The sequence below is a fragment of the Lactuca saligna genome, chromosome 8 (assembly GCF_052625555.1).
Source record: "Lactuca saligna cultivar CGN05327 chromosome 8, ASM5262555v1, whole genome shotgun sequence".
NCBI lineage: Eukaryota > Viridiplantae > Streptophyta > Magnoliopsida > Asterales > Asteraceae > Lactuca > Lactuca saligna.
Genome location: NC_136424.1, coordinates 2974729 through 2997144, shown reverse-complemented (window position 1 = coordinate 2997144; position 22416 = coordinate 2974729). Strand labels below are relative to the sequence as shown.

Sequence of the window (22416 nt, the reverse complement as noted above, 5' to 3'; positions counted from 1 at the left end):
TAGCAAAGAGAAGTCAAATATTCTCCCACCTTTTCTTCCTAACAATTTTCCTATTTATTAGATTAAGGCAATTATCAAAACTTAGAGAGAGAGAGAGAGAATTAGTGGATTTCACATGTCAATATTTGATATGAGTAGGAAGATAAACAGGAACAAATGGTAGGAAGATATTTAATTTTTTAATAGCAAAATAAAGTAGTTGGAATGCAAGTGAACAACCTCATATCATGAGAAACTTAGATACGGTATAAGAAAGATGTTGTAAGAATACTTGCATTGGCGAGGACAAATTTTGATTTTCGGGATAATCATCAAAATGACCATGTTTATATCTTTTATAGAATATGGGATTATCCCTAAAATCAACATTTTATACCATATCTAAGCTTCTCATGATATGAGCTTTGACTTGCATTCCAACTATTTCAATCTGCTAATGAAAAATTAAATATCCGCATTTATTACTACTTATCTTCCTATTCCTATCAAAGATTGACATGTGCAATCCACAAATTCTCTCTCTTAATTTTGATACTTGTCTTGATCAAATATTGACATGCAATCCATAAATTCTCATAATAGCTGCAATGTTCTAGAATTTGTCATTTTTGAAATCTCCATTATGATTTTAGTACTTGATTTTTTCTACAAAAAACATGTTTGGAAATTATTTTATCTGGACTAAATCTGAATTTCATATTCCAGTATTATTTTCAAACCTTTTCCAACAAAAATGAGTTTTAAGTTTTAAATTTGTTTTTTCTCTCTTTTTAATGGTGTCATTTCTATGAATTTCCTTAAATGTATATGTTGTAAAATCAAGTGACACGTGATTGAGTTGTTATCTAACCATTAAGAAAGAGTTAACAGAGTGCGAATCAAGTGACACATCACTGAGTTGTTATCTAACCATTAAGACTGCTCGGTATGGGGCCGTTAAGGCTCGTTATTGTCTACGTGGCACAGCCTTAACGGCGTTACCACGGGAGGAACACCGCCTCCACCTCTAGTTATGGGCTGTGGCAAATGTGGTATCGAGCACGAGAGACAACACTCACTCAGATTATTTCCTTTTTTTTTCTCTCTTTATCTCTACTCTTAACACCATGTTATAACATGGAAACACCATCCTCACTTGATGTTATAACATGTTAAAATTTGAGAAAATATGAGGTGACAATATTTGACATCTTAACCCTGTTGCCCACATCCAATAATCTAAGAAAGAGTGCGAGCGGAACAACTGAAACTTGATCTTGGGTGAAACTTGATCTTTATGCTTTAGGATGGAGGGTGCGGTGCCACCGAAACAGCACTCCCTTCATTGCCATATAAGCGCTACATCATTTTTTATCACAAAAGTGTGGTTTCTTGCTACACCCAATGAGTGGTGCCACAACTTATTTAAAAGAAATGATAAAAACTTTAATTTTCTCCCAATCCAATCACAAAACGGTCAAATTCTCCCCACCAAATCACAAACACGACGATTTTTTACCACATTGCGGTCTAAATCACACCCAGGAGACGGTGTTTATTGCCTAGGTGGCGAAACCGCACTCCCTCTACCGTACCACTTTTCCAAGTCTTAGAGGGTGTTTGGGAGTGCTTTTTTAACTAGAAAAGTGCTTTTAGATAAAAGTGCTTATTTGCTTATAATGGTGGTAAAAGAGTTTTTTAAAAAGTGTTTGGATAAGTTTTTACAGTAAAAAAGCCAATAAGTTAAAAAGTGTTTGGCTTAAAAAGTGTTTTTTGAAGTTATTTTGGCTGAAAAGCCATAAACAATTTCAAAAAGTCACGTTTTCCATGCTTATTAAAAAGTGTTTATTGAAGCTTATGGAAAAGCCATTCTGAAAAATACTTTTGAGTTTGCCAAACACTTTTTTTAGTTTATTAGCTTTTCAAAAAACCAATAAGCAAATAAGCACTTTTAAACCACAATCTCAAACATCCCCTTAGTAGTAATAGAGACCTGAAGGTCAGTTCTTATCTAAGAACTAAGATTTGGCAACAATTTAAATATGGAAGAAAGCCCAAAAGACCAACCCGTAAATCTCCATTGTCAAGTTGCCATCAAAATAAGAAAATGCGGCCTAAAACTTGAAGATGGTAGATATGATAATAAGATCCCTAAAGGTCCATGATTTGTTATTCATTCCTAGATAACTAATATTCGTGAGAGTTGCCATCTTTTAAGAAGTGAGAGTTGCTATCTTTCAAGAAGTAGTTATTCATTCCTAAATCGTTGAAGAAATTGTTAATAAACCAATAAATTCTCATAAGAAACCCGTTGTAATATATACCTAGTTGATACGAGTTGTACCATGTACAATTTATTTCGAGAACTATTATTTTATTTTATAAATTATCTATAATATGTTGTTTATCATTTCATATAAGTTAAAGACTTTGCTATAAATATGATGTCTATATTACATAGTATATAATCAAATAAATACCAATTACATATAACCAACATATATATTATTTAATTTTATCAACTCATAAAGTTATTTAAATATAAACTTAAAGTTCCATACAATGAACATATATTTTAAGATATGTTCAAATAAGAACAATTATAAAAGATTATCAGATTTGAGAACCTGAAAACAAATATTACTTGCATAATAAAAAAAAATTATATACATAAAACAAAAACAATTAAGAAATCCACCAACTAACAACAGTCACAACTCAACCAAAACCATCCACCACTTTAACACCATCACGACCACCCTCACATACCACCACCACCACACACCACCTGCCAACCACCCATACCATCCATCTCCACATACCACCCATCAGCCACCACTTACCACCATCACCTAACATTACCCATCAACTACCCCCACTCCACCATCCACCACTTAAGATTTGTTTTTCATTCTAAATTTAATAATTTTTTTCTCGTGAATTTAATTACATATAATTTTGTACATTTAGTCACATGATTTATGCTGGCAAGATTCAATTTTGCGTTTTGATACAATAATTTTTTTCATATTTAATCACATATTCTTATCACTTAGGACCTCCTTAAGGGCCTGAAAGGACAACTCATCTCGTCCAAATCATATCATGCATCAACTTGGGACTTTTGGGACAAGAAGGGGTTTCTTAAAGCTAAAATGGCAAGATATATAACATACATGCATAAAGTTTGAAGCTCTTTACATTCTGGAGCTTCTAGGGCACCAAACAACTTCATATCTACTAGCTTGTTCTTCTTCTCTAACTCCTTGATGCAACACCTTCTTCTCAAACTACTCAAAATACACACTATAAGCTCACACACTCAAGGAAATGATTAGGGTTTGGGGAAAACGACTCTAAACAGTGGAGGCTAAGGTAAGGGAGGGTTATGAGCTCATAAGGTTGTTTATACAGCCCCCACCCTAAATATTAGGGTTTTCTTCAGACATAAGTACGCCCAACGTACTATGGCGTACCTTAATACGCTTAGCGTAATCTTATGTACGCTCAACGTACTCCTTCCTGATCCAAGGTTGCAACATTGGTCCTTAGACTTATCTTGGCTCTACACTTCCAACCTCAAGGACTACAAGTGACAAAATAATGATAGAAGAGAGGATTCAAAAATACCTGCAAAGTCTCGGGATGTTACACAAACTTTTTAACTTGATACAGGGACGACAAATCCTGGTTCTAAATTTTGAATCACTAGCAACTTTAGTAAGATCATATTCTAACATACTCGAGCTGCTGTCATTTTCATCACTGACAAACTCGTTAGTGAAAGCCATCAAACACATATTCTTCTTAACCTCTTCATACAAAGATTTTGCATCATCAATCCACTCTTCTTCTTTAGCAACAAGAACCTTTGACTCCAGGTTTTGCTGTAGCACCTGGTTCCTGGTACGTAAAATTTTATCTAAGTAATTGTCATTTTAGCCTTGGACTCGGCGAGTTGTAGGTCCGACTCGCCGAGTAGGGACGCGGTCCGGGGGCACGCTTAAGTTGGCGACTCGGCGAGTCCATATCCTGGACTCGGTGAGTCATCGATGTTTGATGAAACCCTAATTCCAAGGGTTTGCCCCCTATTTAAGCTAGCTTGTGCGACCCAAGCTCGCCCCATTCACCCTCAGAGCCCTATATCTCGTCCAAGATTTGTTTCCTTGTGAGTTTGAAGCATTTGGTGTGTCCTCTTGAAGTTTTGGAGTGGGAAGAAGAGTAGATCAAGAAGAAGAAGAGGAGGTCAAGCATCTTTGAGCTATCTTAGCGTGTTCCCTAAGGTATAACTCGTTTTCCCCCTTGTTTTCATGCTTATTGTCCCTTATAGCTCCATTAAAGTCCTTCTTGAACCATTTCCAACCCCGGGTAGGTCTGAGGGTTCGTAGTAAGCTGATTAACCTTTACATGAAAGCCCTAGATCTACCCTTTTTGGTGCATTTTGGACCCTAAAACTCTCATGGTTGCCTATTTACACGTAAAGTTGGAAACTTTACATGTAAATCAAGCCCCAGGATCACAGATCTATGTATGGCATGAGTTGGATTCGAGCAGAATCGACCATATAGTAATTGCATGGTAACGAATCGGCGAGTCGTTCATCGGACTCGGTGAGTCGAGACGCGTTTCCCGAGTTTTCCCCCTTTTCGTTATAGCGAGTAGTGTAGTGAGTCCGGGGTGGACTCGGTGAGTTGGAAGCCGAACTCATCCATGAAGGAACTCGGCGAGTCTATGCCCTGAATCGGCGAGTTCAAGACAATCTTCTTAGATCAAGAACAGACTCGACGAGTTGTTCATACAACTCGGCGAGTCACAGCGTAGAGTGTTCTTCGGATGAAGGCGAACTCGGCGAGTTGTTCATACAACTCGGCGAGTAGGATGCAGGACTATTAAGACTTGGGTATAGAGAAAGGGACTCGGCGAGTCGGCAAGCCAACTCGGCGAGTCTGGTCAACTGGCTATTCCCATACAGATCAGCAGTATTTGACTAAGTGTTTGGTGGGAATTACAGCCGGAGGATTTCCGGAGCAGCAGCAGCAGACAGACAGACTATTCCCACACAGATCAGCAGCTACGAGGTGAGTTACCTTCCAGTAGCGGTGGGTCTAAGGCCACAATGCCGGCCCACCAGTAGGAGATGTATGATAGATGATTGTCTTTGTGATATCATCTAGGTTTGCTACTACATGATATGTTATATGCTAGCATGATATGTTATATGTGATAGTAGTAGAGTTCGGTTGTTAGGACCGAAGGGTAGTCAGACACCCCAAATACGTCTGACAGTATGTGATTATATGTTTGCATGCTGGCTTGTTATGTTATATGCAATAGAGGTAGTAGGAGGGTACCAATCCTCGAGTTCGGTTGCTAGGACCGTAGGGTAGTTCAGGCACCCCAGATATGTCTGATAATATGTTATGTTATGATATATGTGATAGTAGCAGTAGGGGTGAAATAGTCCCTGAGGTTCGGTCGTCAGGACCGAAGGGTAGTCAGCACCCCAGAATGGCTTGACACGGGTAGGTCGGCACCCTAGAATGGTTGTACCGGGTAGGTCGGGAACCCCAGAAATGCCTAGCAATATGTATGATATGTGATTGTATGGTATGCGGTATGATGGGGGAACTCACTAAGCTTCGTGGTTACAGTTTTAAGTTTTAGTTTCAGGTACCTCTTCTTCGAAGGGGAAGGAGCTGGCGCGGTAGTGGCCCATCACACACATGTTTCGTATTCCGCATCATGAGATCTTCCTGGGGATTTGTACTCTGACATTATTATGTTTTATGAAATGTTTTCCAGACATGTGATATCTTTATAAAATGTTATGATCAGTAAACGTTTTAATTCGAATGTTTTGCTAAGTATAAAATTTCAAAAATGAAATTTTTCGCTCGTATTTTTGGGGCGTTACATTTGCCTGTTCAGAAAGGCAACCAAACGCTTGTACTTTGCTTTATAAGAATCATCCTTTGGAATGATTTTCTTGATTTTGTAGTCATGAGCAATGTGATCGATGCCTCCACAATTGAACACTTTCCATCATCCTTTTTAGAGTTACCAGCATTAGATCATTTAGATGTTGATGAACTAAGTTTTGCAGGAAACTTTTTAGCTTCACTAAGTCTTGTTTTCAGACTTTTCAATGTGCTTTACAATCATAACAACACTTGAGTAAAGCTCAACATTGTGCTCTTCCTTTGAATCAACATTATCTGACTTGTCACTTTCACTTTAAGGGACAAAACTTGATTATTTGGAGAATAGTTCAGAAGATCTTTCTTTGAAGCCGTCTTTCATTATTTCTTTCCTCGATACCCTTTGTTTCTTCAAAAAATTTCAAATTTCCATAAAGTTGTGAAGATCCATAAAGTGGATTTTCTCACTGTTCTTCAACACATCAACATGATGTTCCCATTTTTCATCGAAAGAATCTACAAATTTTAGAACCAAAACATTCTCGTATTTGAAAGTATCAACTCTTCCCATGTCATTAATTACAAAGATGGAATGATTAAAAGTTTGAGTAAGAGATTCTTTCCTTTGAGTAAAGAAGTGTTCATATATGCGATTTAGACTGTTACCATGGTAGCTTTGACTTCTTTGGTTCCTTCATATGCTACCGTTAGCGTATCGATCATCTCCTTGGCAGAGACAGTTCTGAAAAAGGTGATATATATATCATAAGAAAGTGAGTTGCCTATTGCAACACAAGCTCAAGGCTATGTAGAAGCCTATCATCTTTATTAAACAATTGTTTATGAGTTTTCTTAATAAATTCAATCTTCATACTATCTTTTGTTGCATCAAAGGTGGGATAATGTGGACCTTTTTTGATAATGTCTAGAATATCATGATCCATGGTTTCAAGAACAACCATAACTTTGTTTTTCCATATGGGTAAGTTCTTTTCATCGAAAATAGGAAATTTGTTTCTAGGGGTGGCAACTAGAGAAAAGTTTAGAGTCGAGAGAAGAAAATGAAGAAGAAGGTTTAGGTAATGTTTGTTTTTTGTCTGCAGATCTGCGAGACGTCTTCTGTCTGCGCCGCGCAGACCACGCGCAGACATTAGTCTTCGCAGACTGTTTGTTTTTTTGAAGACTGCAGACCTAAAAATGTCTGCGCGCCCTCTTCTTGGCGCAGATGTGGACCAGAGTCTTCTAACATCTTCAGACATCTTCTAGCTTAAAAAAACATATATATCTTTATTTTTTTAAAGTTTTTTTTTTTTAATTTATATTTTTTCCAACTTTATTAATGATAAACAATATGAAAAAAAATTACAAAACTTAAAAAAAAACATTTGACGATACAAACATGATATTTTTAACAAATTTATAAATAAAAATTTATTATAATAACATTCGTTGAAGTTGTTTATATAAATATGAAAAAAAATCATAATATATTCTTATATTTTTTTGCCAAAATTTTGTAAAACTTTATTTAATAGAGGATCATCAATTTCTCGAGAAAATATTTATCGTACATTTTTAATAGATTTATTTGAAAAAATCGAAGTTTATTTCCATCTATTTATGTATCAAATTTTTTGATCACTAATTATAATGTTTAGTTATAACTTTGCAATCAAAGTTGTTGGTTTTTATCAAATATGTATATGAATTAATACCATTTTTATTTTTATTTTTTATATAATAATACATAAAAGTTGATCTAGATTCGTTATATATTTATAATAAAGTCGTAAAAATATATAAAAAATTCGCTTTGAAGTTTTAAAAAATCAGTTTATTTAGATTTCAGTTTATTTTAATAGCCCGCAGATGTTAAAAAAACAAACAGTCTTTTTTTTTCAGACTGCAGACGTTTGGTCCACCTCTTCTACTGCAGAGGTCTACAGATGTGGTCCGCAGACTGCAGACGTTTTGCCTCAGAAAAAACAAACAGCACCTTAGTCATTATGAGATAAAGGTACCTGCGCTGATACCAATGGAAGGATCGAAATAAGAAGAAAAGTAGTCAAACAATGACAAGATCAATAAGAGATTAATTAAAAACAATTTTTGATTAAGAAAATCTATCACAAAGAGAGAGTGCACAAACTTATTTTTAAATGTGACCCTAGTGTAATTTATATACTAGGTTGATGACTATTCTAGATTCAGATCCCTACATATCATGGATTTGAATAACTATGATAATGTGACATCCGGAAAATCTCGGCCATAAAAGACCGTTTTCATTTATGTTTTTTAAAATAATTTCAGAGTAAATCCTTTTGATTTAAAAGAGTTGCGGAATTTGTTCCCCAAAACAAAATATGATAAAATAATATTTATCAAAGCATTTCATCAAGAGATGCATTTTCATTATATAATCAAAACTCGGGATGTCATGTTCCGATACAGACCATAAAGCATAAACGATAACATTACAAGTCATTCAACAAATATATACATATATAGACTTGTAAACAAAACAACTCGATGATTCATCCATCTTATGCCCTTGCGCCACTTCCTATAATACAAATAAAACTTAGTGGGTCAGGCTTGGGAGCTTGGTGAGCATATAGGGTTTTCAACCCACAATAAATAAATTATATTTAATTTCACCAACCAACAATAACCCGATTACCCATTCCCATTAACCTCACTTTACGTCCCTAAAACAACATCTATCTCAAGGGACCTAATCTAGGATTTTCATCGGGACGGACATTACTCCTAAGGGGTTTCCTCAACAATAGATATCCTAATGGCAACCAGACTTGCTTCGGGTCTCGGGGTTGATACCGGGGCTTCGGGGGTACTTCTTTGCACGTAAATCGAGGTAATATGGATGAGAGATGAGAGAATGAGCAACCCTAAACGGCTGGCCCTTCAAATCTATTTATAGGGCAAAACTGGCCCTTGCCACGTCATGGCAACCTTTTTCCACGTCGTGGTCTTGGTCGTCACTGCATGCGTCATCGCAAGTTGCATCTGGGGGACTCCCGGAGGTGTCAGAAGACTTGCCACGTCGTGGTATCTGACAGTTTTGGGGTTTCGCGCCCCGAACTCCAGAAATTCATTACTTTCGCATACGAACTCCGCTTTTGACGTTCTTTATATCGACACGGAGGTGAGATTATGCTCTACAATTCTCGTTTAGACTCCATTGGCTAATTTTGACTTGATTTTTAATATATTATAAGTATATTACTTATATATTATTTTTAGTAGGCCGGGACAGCAAAACTCTGTTCGAAATTCATAACTCCTTCATCTGAACTCTGTTTTCGTCTGTCTTTTTATCGCTGGACTACTATCAATGAGATATTCAATTCTCATTTATAAATTTTTTGCTAAATATCACTCAATCTCTATTTCGAGTATTCGGGCTGCATACCGCTAAGTCGAAACTTCGAAAAATCATAACTTCCCCATACGAAGTTAGATTTGGGCGTTCTTTTCATGCACACTCTCAGTTTAAGGAACTCTACAACATTCGCTTAGATCGCTAAGGCTAAATATTGCACTAACGTAAATTTCACTTTTTACGTCATTCAGCGTTGCCGGTTCTGTCGCGAAACTTCGACAGGTTATAACTTCTTCGTTATTACTCGGATTTCGGCATTCTTTATATACTCGGAAACCTCGTTTCAACTACTACAACATTATCCATAGATATAGGCTTTATGTAACATTTCATTTTGACGCTTATTTTTATTCTTAATTAAATTAAGACACACAATTAAGCACATAACACATAATACTCAAATAATACACTTCTATTATTTCAAAACGGGTTACAAAGGTTAACCTAGAGTATTATATCAACATTAATGACAAACCCAAAAACACATGCGTTACAGATAACTACTACATATGAAAGATATATGCTATAAAAAACTGCATATCACAAAGATAACAGATCATGTAACTTAGCTAACAACTAATATATCATGATGTCTTATGAAGCCAGATCAACATCGTTGGTGTTGATAATGTATTCAACGTGATCAAGGTTTTACAGATAAGATTATAAGGTTTTACCTTAGAAACTCATTGTAACGTTGATAAATGTTAGCCTAAAATCATATAATATAAGTTGAAAGACTACTTATATTCACTAAAACGATTACATTCCAGGGTAAAAGTACGCATATAAATATAAGTTGAAAATATTTATATACGATAAAAACATATACTTTTTGGTATGATAAGTACGTTTGATACAAATATTCAAACTTGTGAACACACAAACTTTATGTTGACATTTTCAAGTCACATGTATTCTCAGGAACTTAAAAGTCAAACGTTTCAATCTTTTGGGAAACATTCATCAAAATCGCAGAGTACTATTTGTCTTTATTTATATTGTTATTATTTTGCCTATTTGTTAAGGCGTTCCATGTACTGTATTATTTGAGTATGCTAAAACTTAGTACCAGATGTAATATTTTATTTAGAAATGGAAGTGATATTTATGTTATAATTTTTGTGTATTGTTCAATTTAATCAATATATGTGATCCATGATGACGTCGCATAACCATGCGTTTCCGGTGTCTGTCGGGGATGTGACAAAATCTTTAAATTTTCAACATTTAAAACTAGTTGTTTAGATTTGTTCTCAAGTTCTCAAATCTTATAATTATTCTCATTTGAACACACAAATAAACACACACACACATGCACACACACACACACACATATATATATATATATATATATATATATATATATATATATATATATATATATATATATATATATATATGCTAAAACACTTCAATCATATTCATTTGAAACCCTAATAATCTTTCAAATGCATTTTAATAATGATTGTAATAATTTCAAAATATGTTATTTAATTGATTGATTAATAAAAATATCAATGTTTTGAGACCCCTAACTCTTCAATTTATGTTATTGGCTAGTTAATTAAAATGTTTTGGCTATATAAGGATAATATTTCAGTGTTTTGTTACTCATATATGCTTCTTTTCTCTTTTCATCTTTGTTATATGTAGTGCATGAAATTGAAAAAAAAGACACACATAAGGTTGGTGCTTTAATTTTACATACAGGGATCGATATCACTAGAAATGTAGGTGATCTTTAAATGATGGTGGGGAGCACCAACTATATTTTTTTAATTATTTTGCTTCATATTGTATAATTTTTTTAATTCCGGTTCACCTTAGTTTTTTAGGTATGAATTAAGGCATGGGTTCTCGCACACCAACATAAAGTCAAATGTAGGTCTTCCAAAACATGTATTGAAAAATTAAATATCACATTTACTAATCGACGTGTTTTAAAACTCTTGATGAGATTTATGTATCATAGTATATTTTGTATGACTTGGTGGTTGTTGAGGCAAACTAGCAAATAATCTTAAATCTTATACAGAAATATAGTGTATGGTGGTATAGTGATCGAATCCCCAAGGATTGGTTCGATTTGTATCTCTAATAAACATCTTTGTAAAAATACTTGTAAAAAGACTATGAGAATAAAAATCGGGGTTTTAATATTTTTTTTATAAATCTAATTTTAACTAGTACAAATAAAATACAAATTAAGTTAGTAAAAGTTGATGTAAATCAATATGAAGGGAGTGGTTGACATTTGAATTTCATCACTTGCACATTTGGTTGAATAATCATCAGAATCTCAATGTGCAATCCTTACGTTCAATATCTAAACTTGGATATAAAAACTTATATTCATAAGTTAGCTCAACTATTCTTAATTATTAAAATGGATAAATAAGCTCATTAACTCACAAAGTTAATGAAGCATGTAATATGTGAAAATATCAATTAGCATTAAGTTTTAAGAGTTACCAAATTCAAAAAGTAATAAAAAAATGTTTCCATTACCCTTATGGAGACAACATTTTCTTGATTTATATGAAGTGAAAACGAACACTTAAACCGATTGTTGTTTATTAGTTTTAAGATCCATTACTTAATTAAGAAATTAACCAACAAGATTAATATTCATAGATCTAAACTCATGATTAAAGACGTATAAATATGAATGAACTTTTCTAGAAAATATCTTCATAGACATTAAAACCCAAGTTCATGACATTCTTCAAAATAACCAAATATTCAAGTAACTACATCGAAGTCAACCAATATTAGTTTGGCCTAACATGGATAAACTCAAATAAAATGAAAAATGTTTAGAAATACCAAAAATTCAAGGACCAAAATGAGATGAAATTGATGTTCATCAAGCCTTCATGAGAGTTTCAAACTCCAGAGAAAATGACCTTAAAAGATCTGGTCGAAAGTCCAAAAGACCCTTACAAAACTTCCCTAAATAACAGCTAAAACGAAAATCCCGAAAATGCCCTTGTTGGGAGTCTACGCGGGCCTCATGGTTCAAATGCAAAAACATTATGCGAGTCGCATGATAGGTTTGCGTGTGATTTTGGGCTTTTCAGCAATTGGGCTCCAACACTTGTCTTTTGGTCCAACTCTTCTCCATCTGATTGTAAGCCTATGATTCTTCTAAATTCTCCAAATTTTGTCGAATTTATTTCTTTTTAATCATCCAAATCTCAAATACCTGTGTTGATCATTCAAATATGTAAAACCCAAATGTTGCTTCCATCTTCTTTAAGTCCAAGACCCATGTGACAAATTTTCATAAATCAAGTAGCCCATATTTTCTTCAAGTTTCCATTCACCAACTAGCCTATTTTGTACCATCTTCTAAAGTCACAAAACCCAATGTTCTTCAATCTTTAAGTCTATTCGATTTCCGCATTTCCCCATCATTCTCGCTCCACAGAGTCTTCGAAAAATCTGAAATTAAACATAATGATTAGAAGGTTTCTTGATATAGATAAAAATAAATAATACAAAATTATACGTAACGATTAGTTAAAAATAAAATAAAATATATTAAAATAAACTATAAAAAATAACTAAAATATATCTATCATGATATTATTTTTAATTTCAATATTTAATATTTAAAAATTTATATATAAAACCTTTCATGTTTTGTTGTAATATAAATAATAAAATAAAAATCTATTAGGTTAGTATTATTTATTGACAGCTAATTCAAACAAGTTTTTTTCATTTTAACTTAACAATATTTCTTAAAAGAAATTAAATATTTTCATATTTTTTGTTTTTAACGATCTTTCTACTGAATTAAATAATGATATATATTATGTTTATTTAATGATATTTTGATATTTAAATATATTAAAATAATATATATTATCATTTAATTGGTCAAATTCGAAAAAAATAGAATAAAAGGATATTTAATTTATGGACAAGAAGATTTGTAAATATATCGACGTTATTAACTTTCTGTACGGATAACTATAAACCCTAAATCAAATATTAACTTCACGCTTCCGTAGTTCTTTCTGCCGCTTCCCGCTTCTGATAAACGGTGGCGCTGCCGGCGACCGGCGAAGCTGCCGACGTAGAGCATTTTCACAATCGATACGGCGACGCAGAGTTCCTCCACCATCGAGCCGGCGACGCTGCCATCGGTATATCTGATTTCGTCCATCACTACCATCGGTGACAACGAGAATTGGATCGTCCAACACCGCTATCAACGAATCGGCATCCATTGGTATTTCTGATTTCGTACTGTTATCAATTTTGGTTTGTGCGTTTTTTTTTTGTATTTCTATTTTTGAGTTGTTGCTACTGTGTTAATTTGTTGTGCTACTGATTTCAGTATTTATGATTTCGTACTGTAAAGAAGTATTAGGTAGATTTATCATCCAAGCATATTACACAGTTTTCAAGTTTGTCTCGATTTGATTCCACTGGCTTGTTTATTTGAGAAATTATTGCTTCTCTTGTGAACTTGAATGCTAAGGATGGTGCAGAGTATGTGAACCTAAAAATTTTTATATGATTCATAAACGATATTTATTTTGTGAAATCTCTTAAAAAATAGGTAATGCGCTAATATAGAAGATCTCAATATAATATGGTGAGTGAATAACTTTTTGAATCTACATCTCTATTTCAAAAAAGTTCAAACTCTCTACAACTACTCTATGGACATCAGGACATGTCTAAATTCTTCCCCTTTTTCAGTTACATTTTGGACAAAAATAGCCCTATTAGTTTCAGTGATTTCTCGTGGACTTCCCTGTGCAGCATGGACTTCTGTCCATGACTCTATGTGCTTCATATGCATTGCTGAATAATCTGCTGATATGCTTAAGTTATGTGCTGTTATGTCCATAAAGTAATTCTAGATTTGTAATCTGTCACATAAATCTGATTGTATGAGTTTATTTTCAGGTTTTGTTCCCATAAATGGATTTTTATTTTTCTGATTGTATGTTTGTATTATTTTCTGATTTTTATTATTTTCAGGTTTTGTTTGCATAAATGGTCACATAAATCTGTTTGCATAAATTTGTGACTTAAGTTAGATTTTTATTATTTTCTGATTGTATGAGTTGTTTGGAACTTTAATATCACATATTCACACACAAGCGCAGTAGAATCTTATATAGGAAAACTATTAGCTTTTATCCTTGTATTTCAGTGTATTTACCATGATTTGCTTTTGGAATTTTATCATGCAGACGTGTTTGTTTCTTTAGTTTACGCATGCTGTGTTTAATTTTGCAGTGACAGCTGTCGCAGCAAGAAATGGCTACTTTGATTTCTCAAAATGCGGTTTCTAAAGACATAGGCGAGAAGACAAAAAGAAAGAATCGTGATCTTGAATCACCTTTACATTTAGATATGTTACAAGAAACGAAAATTTCAGAAAATTTGAGCATAGTGAAGCCTAAGAAGAAAAAGAGAGAGGACAAAGTAGCTGAAACCGAGATGAAGAAACTTGAAAACGTCTTGTTTGGGTCTTTGTATCCAGTTGAGTTTGGGAAGAACATTGAAGAAGAAGAAGATGCTTTGTTCATTACTGATCGTTCTGCCAACAGTGCATTGTCTGTATATGAAGAGGATGCAGCAATCGTTGCCACAGAGGATCTCGCCCCACGGACACCCGTTTGGGTAGATGAAGAGGAAGCAAAAACAAACATAAACATTTCAAAAGTCAACCGTTTAAGAAAGATCCGGAAAGAAGAAGATGAGAAAATAATATCCGGATCCGAGTATGTATCAAGATTGCGGGCCCATCACATGAAGCTCAACCCGAGCACAGACTGGGCCCGGCCCGATTCACATGTTTACAACTCCGATGACAGCGATGGAGATTTTGATGGTATTCTTCAAACCACCGAAGATCTTGTTGTTCCGGGCAGCTCAAAACTGCTGCCCGGGTTACTCGAGTATTCAAGATTAGTTGATGCAAACGGACAGGACCCATCAAGCGGTCCGATTAATTCGGTTCAGTTCCATAGAAACGGTCAGTTACTCCTGACCGGTGGACTCGACAAAAAGCTGCGGTTTTTTCAGATCGATGGAAAACGAAACACGAAAATTCAATCCATTTTTGTTGATGATTGTCCAATCAGAAAGGCGTCTTTCACGCCAGATGGTTCCCAGGTTATTCTCTCTGGAAGGCGAAAGTTTTTTTACAGCTTTGACTTGGTCAAAGCGAAGATGGATAAAATCGGGCCGTTAGTGGGGCGTGAGGAGAAAAGCCTAGAAACTTTTGAAATCTCTCCGGATTCGAAAACAATCGCGTTTATTGGCAACGAAGGATATATTTTACTGGTGTCATCCAAAACAAAAGAATTAATAGGAACTCTAAAAATGAACGGAACTGCCCGGGCTTTAACTTTTGGGAATGACGGGCAGGAGTTGGTAGCCACGGGCGGGGACGGGCAGATCTACCATTTTGATATGAGAAGCATGAGTTGTTTTCATAAAGGTGTTGATGAAGGGTGCTTAACGGGTACAGCTCTTGGAATGTCACCAAAGGGGAACATATTTGCAGCGGGGTCCGATAGTGGGATTGTGAATGTTTACAATAAGGAGGAATTTTTGGGGGGAAACAGAAAACCGATGAAAAGGATCGAGAATCTGACAACAAAAGTTGATTTTATTAAGTTTAATTGCGATGCGCAGATTTTGGCGATTTGTTCGAGTATGAAGAAGAACAGTATGAAGTTGGTGCATGTGCCTTCGTTTACTGTTTTTTCAAACTGGCCACCAGCAAATAAGGCGTTGCAGTTTCCTCGGTGTTTGGATTTTAGTCCGGGTGGAGGGATGATGGCTTTGGGGAATGCTGCTGGTCATGTCTTGCTTTACAAGTTAAATCATTACCGACATGCATAAAGTAGTCATACACAAGCTAAATCTGTCTGGTTTTTACCTTACTGTACCATTTTTGTTTCTACTTGATAGAATTTAAGTTACAGCGACATCTATATTCGCTGTGTTTATTTTTGGCTAAATACTGTTTTGGTTTCACTTTGTATTATTTTTTTATTATTTACTTCTGTTGCAATTTTACAAAGAATTTGGTAATCAGATTTAGTCAGAGATTAATCTATTTACTTCCGTTGGTTTATAACTTATGATAAATTAATAATGTTGAATCGGAATAAAAAGCCAGTTCTTTTGAAACTGCATACAAATTGTTTATGGATTCATCTATTACCTAATGAGTCTAATAAGATACAATGACTTAACAGATTTCAGTTAATGAAGCTAGGTTTAGGGACCAAAACCACCAACATTTGTGCGAGTCAAAACTACATTGGACCTTTGTGACTTGCTTACTGATCAGATACAATTACTCGGTAGCCACGCATATGACTTGCTTACCAACATTCTTGCCGGAAAAGAGGCCAACAAAGGCAGCCGGTGAAGTTTCAAGGCCATGGTTCATATTCTCTATGTAAACAATCTTTCCCTGTTTGTAGTAACCCGTAATTTCCTCCAAAAACCTGGGGTATAAATGGATAAAATCGCTCTGAAGGAAACCTTTTATTGTTATACGCTTTGATATAATACTAAACATGTTGCGAAAACTCTGCGGATCGGTTCTATTGTTTTGAGAAACCATCCCACATATGGCCACACGTCCATGGGCCCTCATGTTTGCGAGTGCTGCATCAAGCATCCCTCCCCCCACGTTATCAAAGTATATATCGATTCCTTGAGGGAAGTACCTACCATCATAGTAAATTACCAAATTACCCCTTCTTAAGTAACATACATACATATATTTAAAAAAAGACTTAACATCGATCTTTTAGGAAATATGAGGACGTCGTTACCTCATCAAAGCTGACTCAAGGTCTGATTCGTCTTTGTAGTTGAAGGCTTCATCAAACCCGAGCTTATTCTTTAAAAGTTCCACCTAATTAATGTATGTGTTTTTCGGTCACAATAGCATCTAAATACTACTTTATTTTTCCTATAAAATTCTCAGACTAAATATATTCTATTTTTCTTTTCTCAAAATAATTTTACCCTAGTGGGTATTGATGTCTGGCTGGATGAATTTTTACGTTTCTTTTCTAAACCGAATAAACCATCTGAACAAGAGTAAATGACCACTTTACCCTTGTGTTCCAAAAAACATATTTCATTGTATTCGTCAAATTTTTGGTCACAAAAGCATCTAAATTCTATCATTTTTTTACTTTGTTTTTTCCTATAAACTTCTGTGACCAAATATGTCCTATTTTTTCTCATTAAGTTGTATTTGGGTAAAACAGTTGAATGGGTAATGATGTTTGGCTGGATAAATTGTTGTATTCATTGTATTTGTCAATTTTAACTTGAGAAGAGTTAGGAAGGAAAAAAGAACAGAAAACATGTTAAGCCATGTTTTTTGGCTTAACCCATCAAGTCATTATGTCCAGGTTAAGTAAAAACAAAACAGTCATCAGCCATGTATATGTCCATATTAAGTGTTTAACCATTAAGCTCATTAAGTAAATAAGAAACAAGTAAAATGTACTTTCTGGCTTGTTCCAGCGCTTCCAACCACATAGCATCCATGTAACTTAGCGAGTTGACCAAAAAGCTGTCCAACAGCTCCAGATGCTGCAGATACATAAACATAGTCTCCTTTTTTAGGAGCACAAACCTCGTAAAACCCAACATAAGCTGTAAATCCTGGCATGCCTGCATAATATTATATTTTTATATCAGGATTCTGTAACCACTAAATTAAATTCTAATACAATTTGGTCAAATTCCAGTTGTTAGATAAATTAAAGAGATTCTTGAAAATATGCTGTTAATTACCAAGAAGACCAACATGGTAAGAGAGAGGGATTCCGTCATCTTGTTGAATTCTCCTCAGTTCATTAGTCTTCTTGATTAAAGTGTATTCTTCCCAATTTGTATATCCTGTTACCAAGTCCCCTCTTTTGAAATTTGGATCATCAGAATCCAACACTTTTGACACTCCTAACCCCTCTATTGCCTACAACATATGTAATTATGTCATTTAATAGTCCAAATAAATTGATTTTGTTAACATAAACTCTTCCTACACTACACACAAGTTCCTCAGTAAAGTCAGGAAAGCTAGGTAAATTATTTAATTTATGGTGTTATACTGAAATTCCTTTTAGGGGCAAATGATTAACCCTTTTCTTTTAAGGGGTAAAACTATTTAGTTTACAAACTGGTAAATTCATTATTTATAGATTCAATTTTATGTAAAAAATCAACGATTGAGTTTCGCCAAATTTTTTGGAATCGATAAAGTATATTCCTCATAAATCATAATCATTCAAAAGCGAACGATTGATATTCACTATTTTGGAGGCGTTTTGGTGTACTCGTGATGACTAAAGAGACATAATTAAGATGCCTGATTGCAGAAGCCGGCGAAGGACTACCCGCGATGCAATAAAGTGTCGTACCATAATCAAACAAGAAGCAAGAATGAAAATGAAAGAAAGAAGAAGGAGAAGAAGAAGAAATCTTACAGATCCAGGAGAGAAGGGAGGAATATAGGAGCGATGGAAATCGCGCATACGGCCGCGCATGTAAGGATCGCAGGAGAAGTAGAGGTTCTTAACTAAAACGGCATTCGATCCCTTCGGTGCTTCCAATTTGATCGGATTTCCAAGCTTCAATTCCATGTCGGTTTCTTTTACAGATTCATTCGTATATCTTTTGAATATGATTTGCTTGTTTTCCATTGTTTTTCCAACCAAATCTATTTCCATGATCGCTCTGTGTGTTGCTTCAGTCGTCTATTCTCGTTGCTATTATTCAGTTCAGTTCAGTATGGTTTGGTTTGGTGACTGGTGAGGTGAGGTACCCTTATTTATGGCGGGAGATTGGACACCGTGTTAGAAATCTCCAATGAAGGTTTCCAAACAGCCGGACGTAATTTTATATAAAAATAATAATTGATATTTATATTTAATGTTGTCAAAATTAGGTGTAAGATCGTATAATTTATGGGTTAATTTAGAAAAGAATTTAACATTAAAATGTAAGCAATAAATATTTTTTAATGTAAAACTTTAAAATAAGAAATGAAGAAATATATTCATTGCAATTTAATTTCATATATATTATATTTAATACTTTACATATATAAATATATGACACAAAATGATACAAAATGACAAGTATCAAAACTCATGAGAGATTGACAAGTGGCAAAAAAAACATTCATTTATTAAAAAGGATTAACATTATAATATATAAAATACAGTTTCGGTACAAAAACAAAAGTGATCATTATTACCTGTAATGTTACTGAAAATTACAAGGAAAAATTTCATTTTAAAATAAATTAATCAATTGAAAACCTTAATTTCAGAAACCACATAATAATATTTGATTGATTAAAAACCATATATTATCACAAAGCCATATATCGTCGGAATTAGATAGACATTTGAACAAATGGTCTACCCAAAAACAATAAATCAAACAAGAATCATACAGTCGAGCATTATACCAAAAGTTCTCATGTTATCCAACTTGATTGAATACAATCCCTTAGGGTAAACACTCAATAACCAGTTAATATTATCATTACTCTAACCAATCATTACACCTAAGAGTATCCTACGATTAATAGGCAAGACCCGACCAGTCTAGCATACCAAGACACCAATTATCCTAAATTGCACAAGCATAACACGGAGTCCTCCTAGTCAACTAGCATACTCGTAATCTAACAGTACCGTTATCATACCATGTAAAATATATACAATGGGATATGTGAAATAATGGGAAACTTACCTGAATTGAAGAACCGGAGAAGCACATCAACACTCTTACACCTTGCACTGCTTAATCTCGTGAACCGACTAGCACCAAAAATAGATAAATCCTTAATCAACAATCCAAATACTCCAAGTTAAAATGATCAAAAGTCAACGATCAACGTCAACAAAATTCAATGGCCAACCAGGTCTAGTCCCCACGAAGTTGCGACCTCTTAGCCACGTCGTGGGCATGTCCAGACAAAATAATCGACATGCATGACACTGCCACGTCGTGGGCCTTCCGTGGTCATGTCATGGTAATGTCAGGAACAAAACAATCGCGAAGCGAGACTCAACCACGTTGTGGTCATTCTTCGGCCACATCGTGGCCACTGCCAAAAATCATTTTTCTTTCATTAAGGACTTAATCCACATCATTGACTTTGCTCCAACTTCTCAGAGGGATTCCTTTCCCTTACATGAACTATAAAAATCCTTACTTTATAGACATGCATGTCACTCCCAAAACTAGGTCAAAAAAGGTAAGAAATAGAGTTAAAACTCCATGCATTGCACCAAACAATATGAAAATCTAGATTTGGAACATAGGTTGACTAAGGAACCACAAAAAGTGATAAAGATGCCAACTTTATCAATACCAATCATTCATTCCAACATATTAAGAAGAAAATGAGCCCAAAACCTAGATCTACAAAGGATGAACCATAAATGTGAGAACTTAGGGAATTACATAAGTCTAAAAGGTACACGAGATGCAGGCAAGATGCTAGCCAATTCTTTGCCCAACAATTCCTTCCTTTAATCTTTAAATGGCCAAAACACCAACAAGGAGCTCAAGATACAAGATGAGAGGCTAGGGTTTTGAGATAAGAGGGTGGATGTAACATCCCCCTCTGGCACGTATCACAATATTGTCCGCTTTGGGCCACTCGGCACGAGGACTTCCCAGGGGGTCACCCATCCTGGTACTACTCCTGCCCGAGCATGCTTAACTGCAGAGTTCTTATGGGATCTGCTTCCCTCACGACTTTAAAACGCATTGTGTTAGAGAAGGTATCCACACCCCTTATAAGGAATGCTTAGTTGTCCTTCCCAGCCGATGTGGGATCAGATCTAACCCACTTTCACCCCCCATTATAGGTTTCGACGTCCCCGTCGAACACATCGACCCGTGCCCTGGCTCTGATACCATTTGTAACATCCCCCTCTGGCACGTATCACAATATTGTCCGCTTTGGGCCACTCGGCACAAGGACTTCCCAGGGGGTCACCCATCCTGGTACTACTCCCGCCCGAGCACGCTTAACTGCAGATTTCTTATGGGATTTGTTGCCCTCACGGCTTTAAAACGCGTTATGTTAGGGAAGGTATCCACACCCCTTATAAGGAATGCTTAGTTCTCCTTCCCAGCCGATGTGGGATCAGATCTAACCCATAATTGTAACGTCCGCGTTTCCAGGCTAGGCATTATCATTGATTGAATAGTGTAGGTTAACCCTTGTAGCTCTTTTTGAAGTATTACTGATGAAATATTTGAGTATTATGTGAATTATGTGTTTATTTTCTTAATTATTATAATTTAATGAATTAAGAATAAAATAAGCGTCAAATTTGAAGTGTGTGATAATCCCAATATCTTTGCATAAATATGTAGTGGTCGAAACAAGGATTCCGAAGATATAAAGAATGCCGAAATCCGAGTTATATCGAAGAAGTTATGACCTGTCGAAGTTTCGCGACAGAACCGACAACGCTGAATGACGTAAAAAGTGAAATTTACGTTAGAGAAATATTTAGCCTTAGTAATCTGAACAAAATTCGTAGAGTTCGTTAAACCGAGAGCGTGCATAAAAAGAACGCCCAAATCTAACTTCGTATGAGGAAGTTATTATTTTTCGAAGTTTCGACTTAGCAGTATGCAGCCCGAATACTCGATTTGAGACCGAGCGGTTTTTTAGCCGAAATAATCTAAACGAGAATCGAAGATCTCGTTAATTGTAGTGAAAAAGGGTAGGTGAAAACGGACGTCGGATGAAGAAGTTATGATTTTATAACGGAGTTTTCCTGTCCCGACCTACTAAAAATAAATTCAAAATTAGCCGATGGAGTCTAAATGAAAGTTGTAGAACGTAGTCTCACCTATGCGTGGATATAAATAATGTCGAAAACGGAGTTCGTATGAAGAAGATATGAATTTTCAAAGTTTATTAAATAATTAATATTTAAATTTAATTCTTATATCCGATATTATCCGAAGAGGAGTCACCGGACTCATCCGAAGTACGCCCAGCGTACTGGCGTACGCCCAGCGTAACGCGAAGCATGATGTACCTCGCACTCAAGTTCTTCG

The 22416-nt window shown here is 35.1% G+C and overlaps 2 protein-coding genes across 2 annotated transcripts; one reads left to right on the top strand and one right to left on the bottom strand.

The window, feature by feature from the left end:
• The first annotated feature begins 13279 nt into the window (after window positions 1-13279).
• On the top strand, window positions 13280-16423 carry LOC145012126 (U3 small nucleolar RNA-associated protein 18 homolog). The gene is made up of 2 exons (XM_078970906.1): window positions 13280-13546; window positions 14569-16423. Exon 2 carries the CDS (start codon window positions 14590-14592, stop codon window positions 16183-16185), a length of 1596 nt encoding a protein of 531 aa, XP_078827032.1. The 5' UTR covers window positions 13280-13546; window positions 14569-14589; the 3' UTR covers window positions 16186-16423.
• A 20-nt stretch (window positions 16424-16443) lies between these two features.
• LOC145012127 (Zinc-binding dehydrogenase family protein) lies at window positions 16444-19177 on the bottom strand. The gene is made up of 5 exons (XM_078970907.1): window positions 18804-19177; window positions 18112-18292; window positions 17822-17988; window positions 17133-17215; window positions 16444-17024 (listed from the first exon to the last, which is right to left on the bottom strand). The coding sequence occupies exons 1-5, from the start codon at window positions 19044-19046 to the stop codon at window positions 16646-16648; spliced, it is 1053 nt and encodes a 350-aa protein (XP_078827033.1). The 5' UTR covers window positions 19047-19177; the 3' UTR covers window positions 16444-16645.
• Between the last annotated feature and the right edge of the window lie 3239 nt (window positions 19178-22416).

Bases quoted from the DNA above. Each gene is read 5' to 3' on its own strand.
- LOC145012126 (XM_078970906.1), top strand. From the start codon at position 14,590: ATGGCTACTTTGATTTCTCAAAATGCGGTTTCTAAAGACATAGGCGAG.
- LOC145012127 (XM_078970907.1), bottom strand. From the start codon at position 19,046: ATGGAAATAGATTTGGTTGGAAAAACAATGGAAAACAAGCAAATCATA. The intron at 18,293-18,803 runs GTAAGATTTCTT...CATATGTTGTAG, and splicing joins CTCCCTTCTCTCCTGGATCT to GCAATAGAGGGGTTAGGAGT. The intron at 17,216-17,821 runs GTACATTTTACT...TACATTAATTAG, and splicing joins GCGCTGGAACAAGCCAGAAA to GTGGAACTTTTAAAGAATAA.